The sequence below is a fragment of the Bemisia tabaci genome, chromosome 2 (assembly GCF_918797505.1).
Source record: "Bemisia tabaci chromosome 2, PGI_BMITA_v3".
Classification (NCBI taxonomy): domain Eukaryota; kingdom Metazoa; phylum Arthropoda; class Insecta; order Hemiptera; family Aleyrodidae; genus Bemisia; species Bemisia tabaci.
Window position 1 is genome coordinate 38,529,287 of NC_092794.1, and position 13,801 is coordinate 38,543,087.

Sequence of the window (13,801 nt, forward strand, 5' to 3'; positions counted from 1 at the left end):
ATATTTTTAACCCCCCGAAACCCCAATTTAGGGGGGTGTTAGGTTAGATGCAAACCTGGGAGTATTGTCGATTTTAGCACATGGGTGCAAACCTCTATCATAGAATTTATTCTATGCCTCTATGATGGTGCATAAGGAGATTATACCCATTGTAAGGAGAAACTGAATTGTTTATCTTTTACTCACGGTCAATTGGGAATGGAATATTTTCATCCTTTGAAGCTAGGGCAGTTGAGTAGGCCCACGTGGCCAATTCTTGTGCTTGTTCTGTGATCGGATTGTCGATGATGATAGAACGGTAACCATAAGATAATGCATACTTGCTCTTGTATTTGTTCCACTCCAACTTGAAATCCGCTAAAAATAATGCTACGGAAAACACCGAAAATCAATATTTATAAGATGGCTCATTCCAATCATGAATATTTCATTTTTCAAGAACGTAGCAACTTTGACACAAAGATATGTCCGGTAAAAATCATTCTGGGAGGATTGAGCCTACCACATAATCACGTCATGAATTGAATTTTTCCTAAGTTTAGAGGCCACGAAGTCACTCTTGCGTGCCACCCTGAAACTTTCAGGGTATCTTCTAGGGTCCCTAGAAGACTCCGTGTTTTTTGACTCCGAATTGGAATTGCTTCAGAAAAAAATTGCAATTAAAATTAAAAATAACTATGCTTACAAATATTCCGCAAGAAAAAAAGCACGAATCGAAAAAGTCCAGCAATAACTTATGGCGTTGCTTTTCCCTACAAAATGCAAATTGATAGACTTGATTTTCGAAAGTAAGGGGCTGGAGACATGAGGCCCTCTTGGTCCAAAAAAGATGGGTATTAGTTTCCTAGTAGTCTAGGGGCCACAAAATCACCCTTCTATGAAGTCCTGAATGAAACTTTCAGGGTATTTTCTAGGGTCCCTGGAACGCCTTTTTCCAGCTATCAAAATGTCAGGATCCCGAGACAACATATTCAAATGGCCGCCATGCCCAAAATCGAAGGATCCAGAGGTGCTCTCAAAAATCGATGATTTACTAGGTAATTCTCACAGTTACGCAAAATCGTCCAAGGATCATAAATGCTCTACACAATATTTTGCACAGGGTTGCATCAAGTTTGGACCTGTAAGCTCCTTTATTAGGCAAAAAATTCACTTTTCCCCCAGAAATTCTGAAATTTTAAAAAAAAACATTTGAAAAATTCTCATGAGCATTGCTTTAACCCCAGTGACTCTAGAGCTTCTAGTGGGCGCCAAAAAACTTCTCTATACATTCTACTTCCATGATCTGTCGAGTTCAAACCTGCAAAGTCTTGCCTCTCCGGTTAATTTAGTGAGAAATTTTATTTTTTGCAATTTCCAGTTTAATGACAATTTCAAAAGAACTTATGTTCAAGTTCCAGTTCGTGGAGAAACTGTGATAGCTGCCTCAGCCCCGTCGTTTTATTTTCTTTAATACAGAAATATCGACCATCGAGACCAAATATCGAGATATCGACCAAAATGACCCTTTCAGAATAAAAAATAACTATCTGTTGGAAGTATGCTGTGTAAAGTTACTGTCCTGTCTTTCTGGACGTAGGATCCAATTCCGAGTTCAGAAATCACTCTCCGAACAACAAAAATTGACGGCGTTTTCGAATTCTGCGACGCAGAAAACCTGACCATTGATACTTTACTATGGACCTTAAGTTGCACAATACGATCATTTTATTCTGATTTTGGTCATTTTGGCCGCGATATCGGATTGAGCCTTATCCTGATGTTGAGGTTCCTTTTTGATCACGAAGTTGAATTTTACCATCAAAAATACATTATAATCTACACCTTACGCAGTACATTTCCGACAGAAAGTTATCTTTTATGCTGAAAGAGTCTTCTTGCCGCCATTTTATACTTAGGCATAACCCTGATGCCGATGTTAATATCTGAACGTAGATTCGGAGTCTACAACAGAAACACATAGGAACCTATACTTAACGCGGCGTATTTGCAACAGAAAGGTTTTTATTAATTCTGAAAGGGTCATTTTGGCCGCCATATTGGACTTTTGCATAACTTTCATGTTGAGGTTTATTTCTGAACGCAGAATCCGAGTGTACGGCCAGAAAGACACAGCAGTCAACGCCTTACACTGCATACTTCCGACAGAAAGTTATTTTCAATTCTGAAAGGGTCATTTTGGCCGCCATCTTGGATTTTGGGGGGAGTTTTATTCAAGGGGTGTACGCAAAATTGGTGGACCCCTCCCCTATGGATTTTGACCAATTTTCAATATGTCATTCCTCATTATAGGGTACGCCTTTTCCCGAAATCACAAGGCCTGGAAGGAATTTCTTTCCGTGCAGCAGCGCTGCAGAGTTGAAAACCATTGTGTTCCATATCTTTCGAACAGAAAAAGATATTGAGGTTCGGTTCGTGCTAAAATTCTTCAAAAATTGCGTTCTTTCCAGATATGCCGTCAATTTGATCGTTTAGGTAATTCCAGATTGCAATGATACCATTTTTCTCACTTTTTTAGGGGCCAATTTTTTTTCAACCCTAGTACATCGTCAAATGCCGGATTCTCGATTCGAAGAAAAAGCTGTTCATTTTATTGGTCGTACTTTTTCGTACACTTTGATATAGGTAATCTACCTCCCAGGGAAACGATTGGTACGCGAGATATGAGCTATCTTTACGTTTTGCGCGCGCCGACCGGAATCCGAGCGCTCGGAGTCGTCTGCACACCCCTTCCCTTGCCACTAACAAGCTTTACACGGTCATCCTTATGTATTAATTGGCGTACTTTCCATTTTTGACCTTTTGAAAGGCCTCTGATGAATTTTTAGGGGTATCATGATCCAATGTTGCCATTTATGACCCATTTCTAGTGTTCTTTCAATTTTACTTAAATTAAAACTTAATTTAAACTGGAAACTGTACTTTTCTTCTAAGGATCGTAGAAAAATTAATAAAAGTGTAAGTGTGAATTTTTCCTACATTGCCAAATTTTCGAGTAAATCGTTTCATAGAGCTAAAAACGGCAAAAATTGTATATGTCACTACTCTTAAGGTTCAACAAAAAGAGGTAAAACTAGACGTAAGTAACGGCTCTTACCCATCCATACAACAGGTAAAAAAAGCATAGTTGTACCTGGATTCCCCCAATGCGAAAAATTACCGAGATGTCAAGTTTTGCAGCCTTTTTATATTTAAGTTGGCTCTTTTAAATGTTATTTGACCTGAAACTCTTTAGGGATGCGTCAAATGTATTTTCTTCCCTATATTTCCAATTTACCCTTAAAAATGGTTTCCGAATAAATATATGGGGCCTAGGGGACCATGTTTGCCATTTGGGCCAGTTTATACGGGTTTTTTCAATTTTCAAACGTGTTAAACTCATTTTAACCTAAAAACCAGGTACATTTTAGGAAAAAAATTAAAAAATTGCATCAATATAGTTATTTGAAACTTTCTCATACGTCGCCAAATTTTCGAGAAAAATCGACCGAAAGAGTCAAAAATTGCATTAATTATCACGAAAGTGACACGTATCGAAAATGTCCATGTTATAAATGTTATTTGTAGTGAAACAAAACTTAAAGATCAGATTTTTCTCGTGAGAGTCCTCATTTATTTCCTAAAACCTTCGACGTGATAATTAATCCAATTATTTGCTCTTTCGAACGATTTACTCAAAAATTTGGCAACGTAGGAAAAATTCACACTTACACTTTTATTAATTTTTCTACGATCCTTAAAAGAAAAGTACCGTTTCCAGTTTAAATTAAGTTTTACTTAAGTAAAATTGAAAGAACACTAGACAAGCAGTGAACTCCACACAATGTGTTGATAAGGCGCGTCATTAACTCGCACATGTCAACCCCTTTAGTTTTCATTTACAGAGATTTCAAAATAGGCAAGTAGCACAACAAGAGAATTCATACTGTCGATGTCGAAAAAATTCTGTCGAACTCCTAGAAGATAAAGTCGATTTAAAGGTATTTTGGGGCTAAAATACCCAAATCACCGGTAGTATAAATCCCGTTCTATTATTGAAAAGAAATTGACTCGATATAAATGCAATTGCTTTAAATATGTCTTGATTTTGTTACTTTAAACGTCTTTCCATGGAAAGAAGTTCAAACATGTCTATGCTTTATTCATTCATGAATTGAAAGTAAGAAATCTACATCCCGAAAATCTACCGATTTGCCGTAATATATCGCAGAAACTTGATGTACCAGGTCCATGTACCCACTCGTTGAATTTACCTACGAATCAATTTCGAGAGTGCACATATGTAAAAGTCAATATGCTAAAGTCATTTTGGGTGCCGTTATTGTTCATGAAACAATTATAAGAAATTTCAATCCAGAGGAACCATCAATTTTCCATATAAAATCGAAAAATTCAAAATATGTCCACACCCCCAACGTGAAAATTAGATTCTACGTGTGAAACTGCTTATGCATTGATATGCTGAACAGAATCCATGTTTATCTCAAAATTTTTCTCAGAGCAGGTTTGTATTATTATCAGCTTCCCTTTAAACCCCGGTTCGATGGCTGAATCGGCTGCCCAAAAAGCAAGCCATTTTTGAAGGGTTCTATGAGAAATTCAAGATATTATCGGCTCTCAGGAAATCACCTCATGGCTAAAACTGGTGGTATAAATATTTGAGTGCTTAAAATAATCGTATTTAAGAAACTAAGGCATTAAACTATGGAGTCAATTTCTTTTTAATAATATAACGGGATTTACTACCAGTGATTTAGCTATTATAGCCCCAGAATACTTTTAAAGCGCCTTTACGTTCCCGAATCTCGACGGATTTTTTTTTTTGCTTAAACGACGCAAGAGACACCGTATTTAAAAATATAAAAAAAATTCGATTTGGATAAATAAAACATGTTTAACTCGTTGAGGCACACTGTGTATTGTATGGAGTACTGTTGCTATTCGACCCTTGTCTTCAGGTTAAAATTCTTACAAGGAAGCCCCTTGCAAGAGGCGAATTTTTTTTAATTACTCCCAATTTTTTCTCCGTTATATAATGGAATTGCTTGTCAAATTCTGAGGTCAATTTTATCTAATTGTAATTGATACATTTCTTTTTTTCCCCTTCATTTTATTTTTTGTTTGGAGAATTCGAGGTTTTGTTGATTTCTTCACATTTCGAATACTGTAACTTCTCTTCTATTCGGCCGATTTTTATGAATGAGACCTCTTTTAATTCGTGTTTTAACAGAGAGTAAGGAAAAAATTGCTAAGTACACGCGAAACAATTTTATTTGAAAATTGGACGAATCCTAGCGTGACGGTGAAATGGTTAATGAAGCGTAATAAGTAGGGTCGGGTTCTCGGCGCGCGGCGGCCGCCTTTTACCCGCAGGCCATTGTCGCCGACGCAGGGATCAGGCGCGCGGGGAAGAGAGTGGTAGGTTGATTTTTTTTAATTGCAAGTAGCTTCCTGTATGAGCCACGTTTAGCAAATGGTCTAATGAGTCTCGAGGCTCATCACAGATGGCACTTACGGCTGCCTGGCTATCAGAGCAGTGGTACCAAATTTTGAAAAGCATAACAGGGGTGTGGAGATCTGTCAAAGCAACGTTTTGAACAAAACGGAGTGAGTGAAATTCTCATTCGAAGAGTGCCGAACTGGTCAGTCATCCTCGAATCAGTTCGCTTGCTTCTGCTTATGTATGCATATTTTAAATCAGCGCGGCGCATTCTTAGGCTTTTTTTTTTAAAAAAACCAAGTAACGTAGACTTTTGGTATTCACTGCACATAAACTAGAACGCCCCAGAATGAGAAACAACTTTATATCATAATTATTGACCGATAAATAAACTTTTTACACGCTTTGGAAAATCTCAGAGGTTCGCGGTAGTCACTTTTCGGTAAGGAACTAAGGGACTCGGTTATTGTATCGAGGGGGGGGGGGGGGTCGAAACGATCGCAAAGGTGGTATACTACGTATACGCGCCAAAAAGGGTCATAAATGGCAACAAAGGATCGTGATACCCCTAAAAATTCATCGGAAGCCTTTTAAAAGGTCAGAAATGGAAAGTACGCCAAAAAATACATAAGGACGACCGTGTAAAGCTTGTTAGTGGCAAGGGAAGGGGTGTGCAGACGACTACGAGCACTGTCTCGGGATACTGACATTTTGATTGCAGGAAAAAGGCGTTCCAGGGACCCTAGAAAATACCCTGAAAGTTTCATTCAGCACAGTTTGTTTGAGTTAAAGTTGAATGAAATTTTCTTTCACTCACAAAGTCTTCTCGGATTCGAAAAATACAGTGAAAATGGAGTCTTCCTTGCTAAAAATGAAAATAGGTTGTTTGAGCTCCAGGAGGAATATATCGTATTTTGCGTTTTTTAAGGTTTATTGGTGGCTGATACGAAAATTGACTCAAAGTTTCTGTTTTAATTTCTAAACTAAGATAGCTATCGAAACGATCTTGGTCTCATTTTAAAGCTGATGTAATTTACCGTCAATTGAGTGATCTGCAAGGTAATTTGGTGAAAAATTGACAAAGTTATGATAGTTTGAATGAAGGGTATTCAAAATAAGCTTTCTCGTTTTCCTAACCGAGTAAGGCTCCATTTCTTCTTTTTTTCCCTTTAGGACTAATGACACTGGAGTCAATCTGTAAAAATTACAGTATTTGCAGTACTCTCAGGTCTCTAATGAGCATTAGATTTTTCAATTTGACCCATTAGTTCCAGAGAAAATCGTGTCCTAGCTTCACCTCATGAGATTACTTATCTGGATATGGGGTATTATTTCTGTTCTAGGGTCGCTCTAAGAAAATTGCTGAGCAAGCGCTGGTTTTTATGATCTAAGTCCAAGTAGCATTTTTCAATGTAAAAGTTGCAACAAGTTGAAACAATGTTGGTATTGGTTGAACTTTCGGTCAACTTTTGGTCGATAAGTGCCGATTTTTGGCGATCTGATCGGAAGTCAAAGTTGCAACCTGCTGAGATTGTAAAATTGCTGCACCAAAGTTGTTTAAAATCTAAAGATAGGCAACCAGCAATACTTTGAAGTTGAAACATGTTTCAACTTAATTGCAACTAGTTCCGCCAATGATAGCTCCTTCGGGGAGAGAGTAGGCAATCTGCACATCAATCTATTAGTTGCAAGAATCAAATGATTTTGTTGCAAGTTGTTGCAACCTCTGCTACTTGGGAGGATTGCGGAAGAGGTACAAGCAGCCTGTTGCTTATTATTTAAATTGTGCGCCAACAACAAGAGAAATGTTGTCTGTTCTCATCAAAGAAGTCATCACTAAGGTGGAAGAAGCAGGCTTCAAAATTGTGACCACAGTTTGCGATCTGGGCGGGAATAATGTAAAGGCGTTAGAGTTTCTTGGCTCAACTTGGTTGGGGCCATGGTTCGAATTCAATGGGCACAGGATATACACAATTTATGACGTTTGCCACCTGCTGAAGTGTACAAGAAACAATTTCCGGAACAAAGGAATAACACTGAAGGTCAAAGTGAAAGGGAAACCTTATTCAGGTCAGTACACACCATGTTTAATTGCCCCCCCCCCCCCCCCCCCCCCCGTAACGAAGAATTTAATTCTTCGTTTTAAGTTTTTTGTAGACCTAAATAGCGACAAATGTGTCACGGCTTGGCGACACCGCGCCGCGACGCCCGGTGACGGTACATCGGCTGTTTGAATAATGAAAAGAAATGGAATACTGTTTCTCTTTTTTTTCTCTCTCGAAGATAACTGCGAAATCAGGGTTTTCCGTAGATTTACCCAAAACGAAAAATTGTAAAAAATTCTAAACTACTATAAACTTCTGTAGGAAATTTTCCTACGTTCGTTTCTGTAAATTTTATATTTTAATTAATTTTTCTTGTGACAAAAATTTTGCAACGAATATCGAGATCGTCTTCCAATAGCTTCAAATCAATCTGATAGCCCTCTAAGCTAAACATTGTTCATCACACTCTCCTTTCCGGAGGGTCACCTCTTCTCTCATCTTTTCTGAATCTTTCTCGACTTGAGGTGCACGTTAGTGAGTGGCATCTCGTCGAGCCCTCTGTCCATTCACTTTCCTCTTTTCTCTTCTTCTGTGCTGAGGTGCACGTTCGTGAGAAGCATCTCGCCCAGCTTCACTCCTCCTCTCCTCTTACATGTATCCTGGAATTTAAAGCCTTGAGGTGCACGTTAGTGAGTGGCTTTTCGGCTTCCCTTTTCTTTCATTTCCAGTTTTTTATATCGTAAATTATTAATATCATAATTTTGAGTGTAGTTTGAGTAGGATCCTCACAAATTTAGCTAACGAAAGGACATTCTTTTTGTAAATAAACCAAGAAATTTGAGACATAAGATTTTGATCATTCTTCCTCTCCTTCAAACTCATTTTTTTAAAATTGGCGCCCGAACCCAGGATCCCGGCGAGCTCATTCCGGCACCTCCAGTAACGTTGGCTTATCTTATACCAGAGGACGTATGTGCCTCTGATGTCCTGGATCTGCTTCGCAGAGAAGGGGGATTTGCCTCGTTACACCCCCCCCCTCTCCACCCTTAAAGTTTTGTGAACTTACTGGTCGTGGAAAGGAGAATGATGAGAAAAAGATGTGTAACATTAGGAGGCCCTTGTTTCTTGTCAATTATGAAGAACTTGAAATACGCAAGAAAATCTTAACAACAAATTCGATACATGCAATTTGGGAAATTATGAAAAAAAAAAAAAAAAACCCTTCGTAATCTTTTGTTTTTTTAACATTTTTTCTCCTTTTCTTTTGGTGTATTGTCAACAGAGACAAGTGGCAAAAAGAATAAAGAAAGGAAAGATTATTATATGAAAGAATGGAACTTAATTCGAATCATTTTCATATTGTCCGCTCGTATTAAGAAGGTATGTTCCTAGACAGCGCCTTGAATCATTTTTCATACATAAGCTTGTAAATATCTTTCCTTCAAATTCATTGCTTTAATCATGTAGAGGTCACCAACTTGTTGAGTCATGTCAACAATAAACAGATTGATATTGATAATAATGATACATGATTTAGTAACAAATAATTACATGATTTACTGAAGTCTGATGAAAGCTGGAGAACAGAGAAATTAGCTAACGGGCTGAACCTTTTTTTTTTTTTTTTTTTTTTTTTTTTAACTGAAGGAGGGGTATCAATAAGGGCCTTTTTTGGCCCCCTCCTAGAATTCGGAAATTTTTGCGGGTTTTCCAAGTTGACTCAATGTAGTTTACGGAAATGATCATGATTTAGCCCATAGGCCACTGGATACGTGTTAAACAGTTGCCTAAACATAGGTCTGCAGGCGTATTTTAGCCAAAATTCATGTTTTTCTATGACTCCGAGGCTTTTTCGACACCGAGCGCATCGTCTAACTAAAACGAGCTTTTGATATGTTATCAAGGAGGCTTTGGGACACATTTGAACCCTGGTTTGGTTTTAGTTAGACGATGCCCTTATAGTTAAAAAAAACTTTTTACAAAAATCGACGTTTAAGGGACATCCGCAAAAATCATAGGGAAGACGTCTCTCCAACTGTATGCACGCTACGTATATTATCGAGGGCAGTTATCAAGCCTTGTTAAACCCTTACAAGGAGATTTTCTTTAATTGTAGCCAAAACAAAACCCCTAACGACGTAATTCCTAAAGATTTTTGCGGATGTTCCTTAAACGTCGATTTTTGAAAAAGTTTTTTTTAGCTATGAGCGCATCGTCTAACTGAAACCAAACCAGGATTAAAATGTGTCCTAAAGCCTCCTTGATAACATATCAAAAGCTCGTTTTAGTTGGACGATGCGCTCGGTGTCAAAAAAGCCTCGGAGTCATAGAAAAACACGAATTTTGGCTAAAATACGCCTGCAGACCTATGTTTAGGCAACTGTTTAACACGTATCCAGTGGCCTATGGGCTAAATCATGATCATTTCCGTAAACTACATTGAGTCAACTTGGAAAGCCCGCAAAAATTTCCGGATTCAAGGAGGGGACCAAAAAAGGCCCTTACCGATACCTCTCCTTTGTCACGGAGATGCAACAATCATAATTAAAAATTGGTCAGTTTTTCCCGTACTAAGTAGTGCATTTCTTTTATGTGTTTCAGGAACAGCAAAATGGGAGCACATTACCAAAGTTGTGCATGAGGATCGGAAACAGGGGTGGCAAGGTCTATGGCACATCAAAGATGAACATGTTGACCCAAAGGGAGCACAGAAAATGAAAGTAAACTTGGCTGCTCGAATATTCAGCAAGACTATGGCAAGCAACATAGCCGATCAACATGACTACAGTATGTTTATAATTTCATCACATTTTCATCTCCTATTGTTACGAGCAGTTCCCGCAGCAAAACTTTTCACAATCCATGAAACATAATACTCTCAAAAGTGCATTCGTGGAAGAAATTGATCAGCAGAAAACTGTCAAAATAATTCAATGGAGGATAAACCTAGCATGTGCAGCCCTTGCATCGTCAATTCTCTGTTAACTGATTGTTTGTAATAAACTCTCTTTAGGCATTTTGATGAAATATTCCAAAATGTCAAAATATTTTCCCTCTCTTTTCCATTCATCACGAAATTCCTTGAAGTTCGTTATCTTTTCGGAGACAAAGCTCCTGCAAAATTTTTGTCAACGCACAAATGCTGCCAACGTCCATAAAATGCAAGAGTAGTCCAGTCATTCTAGCTTTTTACCTCGGACAAATTAGCACAAACTTTTCCTTTGGTATATAGGGTCTCTAGGTACCTAATAAGACAGAAAAAAAAGTTTACCAAAAAATTCCACCGGGAAAGTGGTCAAATCGCAGTTTTTCAAAATGGCGGCTTGCGGCGATTTTCAAAGAGGACGTGCATACGGATTTTCATTTATAACTCAAAAATAATGCGTCAAACAAAAAAATTGCAAGAGATCAGATTTAAAGATCATAAAATTTTGATTAAGAATCATATACAAAACTTAGGCTTTTATTATTTTTTTTCTTTCCGAATTTTACTATTATATATATACTACATAAAACAACAACCGGCAAAATCTGCTGATAATTCACGATTTTTCGCGTTCTTGACCATTTTTAGGTCAAAATAATTAATTAAAGGTTAAAAACAACGACACCACTGAAAAGTACGCTAAATTTTACATAAGTATACCAATTCATTTTACCTTTTCATCTTTTATGACCTCATTGTGAGACGAATCATTCAAAAGCATGAAGCCAATATTTAACAACAAATTCAGCTGTTTTTTTCCGTTTCCAGCGCTTTCGACCGATTATTTTTCAACAAAAGTATAACTTATTCATACTTTTTTGAAAGGTTATAAAATTTGCAAGACAAATAACACACTGGTTTTCCTTTAAATTTTAAAACATGTACCTGAAAAGCGTATTTAAGGGAATTACGCTAAAAAATGATTTCTCTAGAAATTGTAGAATTTCAACGATTTTCGGCTTTTTGACAGCTGGAAACTAACGATACGATTCAACGATGGTAATAATTGTTTAGAGCATAAAATTTCCAAAAAATTGCATACCTGAAATTACTGTTTCGAATTTTTTAAAGAGAGTTAGATAAGGCGTTAAAGTTGTCTATTGGAAAACCCAGCTGCTCTGTTTAGAACCTTTTTCCTAACATATACCCAAAATGTTCAAGTTAAGTCATTTTTGTTTGAAGTAAATTTTGTGGTATCAATGTAATAGCGTATAAAAGTTAAAAAAGTGTTAATGAATAAATTTTTGAAGGTATTTAAGTATACTTAGAAGCCAATTTTTGGACGTTAAAAATTTGCAATTGTTCAATAACAAGGCTTTGTCTCATGTTTTTGTGGTTTTTCATGGCTGCAAACAATTTTTTCAATCAAACCATGGTACTCATCGAAAAGCTAGTAAAATTTTGTGTAAGAGGTATACTTTTATTTGTATTTTTGGCGTCTCTCGAGAAAATGCGGAGGCAATGTTAAAAAAAATTGCAATTTGTCCGAAAAAAATTTTCCCCCAGTTTTCCTAATTTTTTACGTGTTAAAAGGCGTTGAAGGAAAAAAACAAGGTGCGAAATGCAAAAGTTCTTGAAATTTCCCGTAACCTAGGGCTATTAAAACTTGCCGTAAAACCCTTTTAAGGGGTCTTAGCACTGAATTTTGGTTTAAAAAGAGTTAAGAAAAAAATGATGAAATTTAACTTTTTTGTTATTTTTGAGATTTTATTGCTTTAAAATGAGCTTTAAAGTTAAAGTGAATGATGTAACTGAAAAGTACGTTAAGTTTTGGTCTAGAAAAGTATGTTCAACATCCTTTTAAGTAATTATATTTGCCGGTAGGATAATTTCTTCTGGGATCAAAAATGACACTTTTCTGAAAAAAGTCCGGCTTTAGCTCCATTTTCCTAATTTTTAAGCATTTTAAAAGTGTTTGATCAAGAAACCACTATAACCACGTGAAAGTACATAAAATTTACAATAAGAAAGGGTACCATGTAAAAATTTCCATATTTTTTGGGTTTGACACGGCTTTATTTAAAATTGTAAAAAATGGCAATATTTACAGAATGTTGAGTTTCTATGCAAAACACCATCCCTCAAAAGGTCATATCAATACCTACAGCAAATATTCCATCAATCGTGAGAAGTTATTTAAATAATTTCTGGAGAGCAAAAATTAATTAACGTAATATAAAAAAAATAATAGGAGGGGAAACTGACCCACCTCCTCCTCCCTGCTTTCTACAAAGAGCGCAAATGGATATATTACGACCGCCAGTACAGAAGTAACAGATACTTCACGCATACAAAAAGAAGACAAATTTCATCGTATTTAGGCATACAATCACGTAAAAATAAACGAATAGGACAGAGCTTGACGAAATCTGTACATTTAAGGGTTTTTTAAAAATATTGCCGAATGGGACATCTCACATATGAGGGAAGTTACAATGCGAGCACAGCCGCCGCCGCGAAGTGGTTTACGTGAGGGATTGGGCTGTGTAATGGCGGCAGCTCGGGGAGCGGGTCTTTTTGCGTCGGAGGAATCAATAGTAAAACTAATAATTATTATGATAAATTCAACACACCGTTGAAGGTTTGGAACTTTTGGGCGGCCAACTCTAGCGTAAGCGCGAACAAGGATTATAACGAAAGTACAGATGTCAGCGGGGGGAGGGTTGTCAACAGGGGAGAGGGGTATGCACCTATGCTTTACGTGACGTACCGCAGGCTCGTGTGAAATGGTGAAATCTAAGTAACTAAGAAGGAAAATAATAAAAACATTAAAATTTTACTGCCCTCGGCATCTTGTCAGCCGAATATGCGACATCATTTCGCACATTATTTAATATTAATTAGCTTTCAATAGACCGAGTAAAAAATTAGTACATATTTGATTTCATTACTCGTCTTTGTATTTCTTAATCTGTGTCACTTAAATATTCGACGATACTGAAAAAATTACGTTTTAACACTTATGCTCTCAATTAAACAGCTTAAAGGACGTGGTACATAAAAGCACCTCGTCGAGCTATTTCGAGAAAAACATGTTTAAAGTTGCTAACTATTATACACAGCCTTATGGCAGGAAGAGAGTTCAAACTCACATTTTGATGCTTAAGCATTGGATGCTTCCGGTGAATTTTTCACAGACTTCATTTTAAACCTAGAATTAGTTGGAACCACTAATGTGTCATTTTTTTCGAAATCTGCACTTATGTGCCTTGTCCTCCAAGCCCCTCAATTACTTTTTAACCCTGTCTTATTACCTTATACAGGGTGATCCAAAAGTCCCTTCCACCCCCTCTAACTTTTTACCTAATTGAGGTAAAGATTTGAAACTTG

The 13,801-nt window shown here is 37.1% G+C and overlaps 1 protein-coding gene across 5 annotated transcripts in view; it reads right to left on the bottom strand.

The window, feature by feature from the left end:
• hdm (meiosis specific with OB domains hold'em) overlaps window positions 1–13,801 on the bottom strand; it is a 145,352-nt gene that overhangs the window by 21,247 nt on the left and 110,304 nt on the right. For all 5 annotated transcript variants that reach the window (XM_072297296.1, XM_072297295.1, XM_072297293.1 and 2 more), the window contains one exon: window positions 187–369. In XM_072297296.1, coding sequence (XP_072153397.1) covers window positions 187–369 — 183 coding nt within the window. The remainder of the gene's footprint in view (window positions 1–186; window positions 370–13,801) is intronic.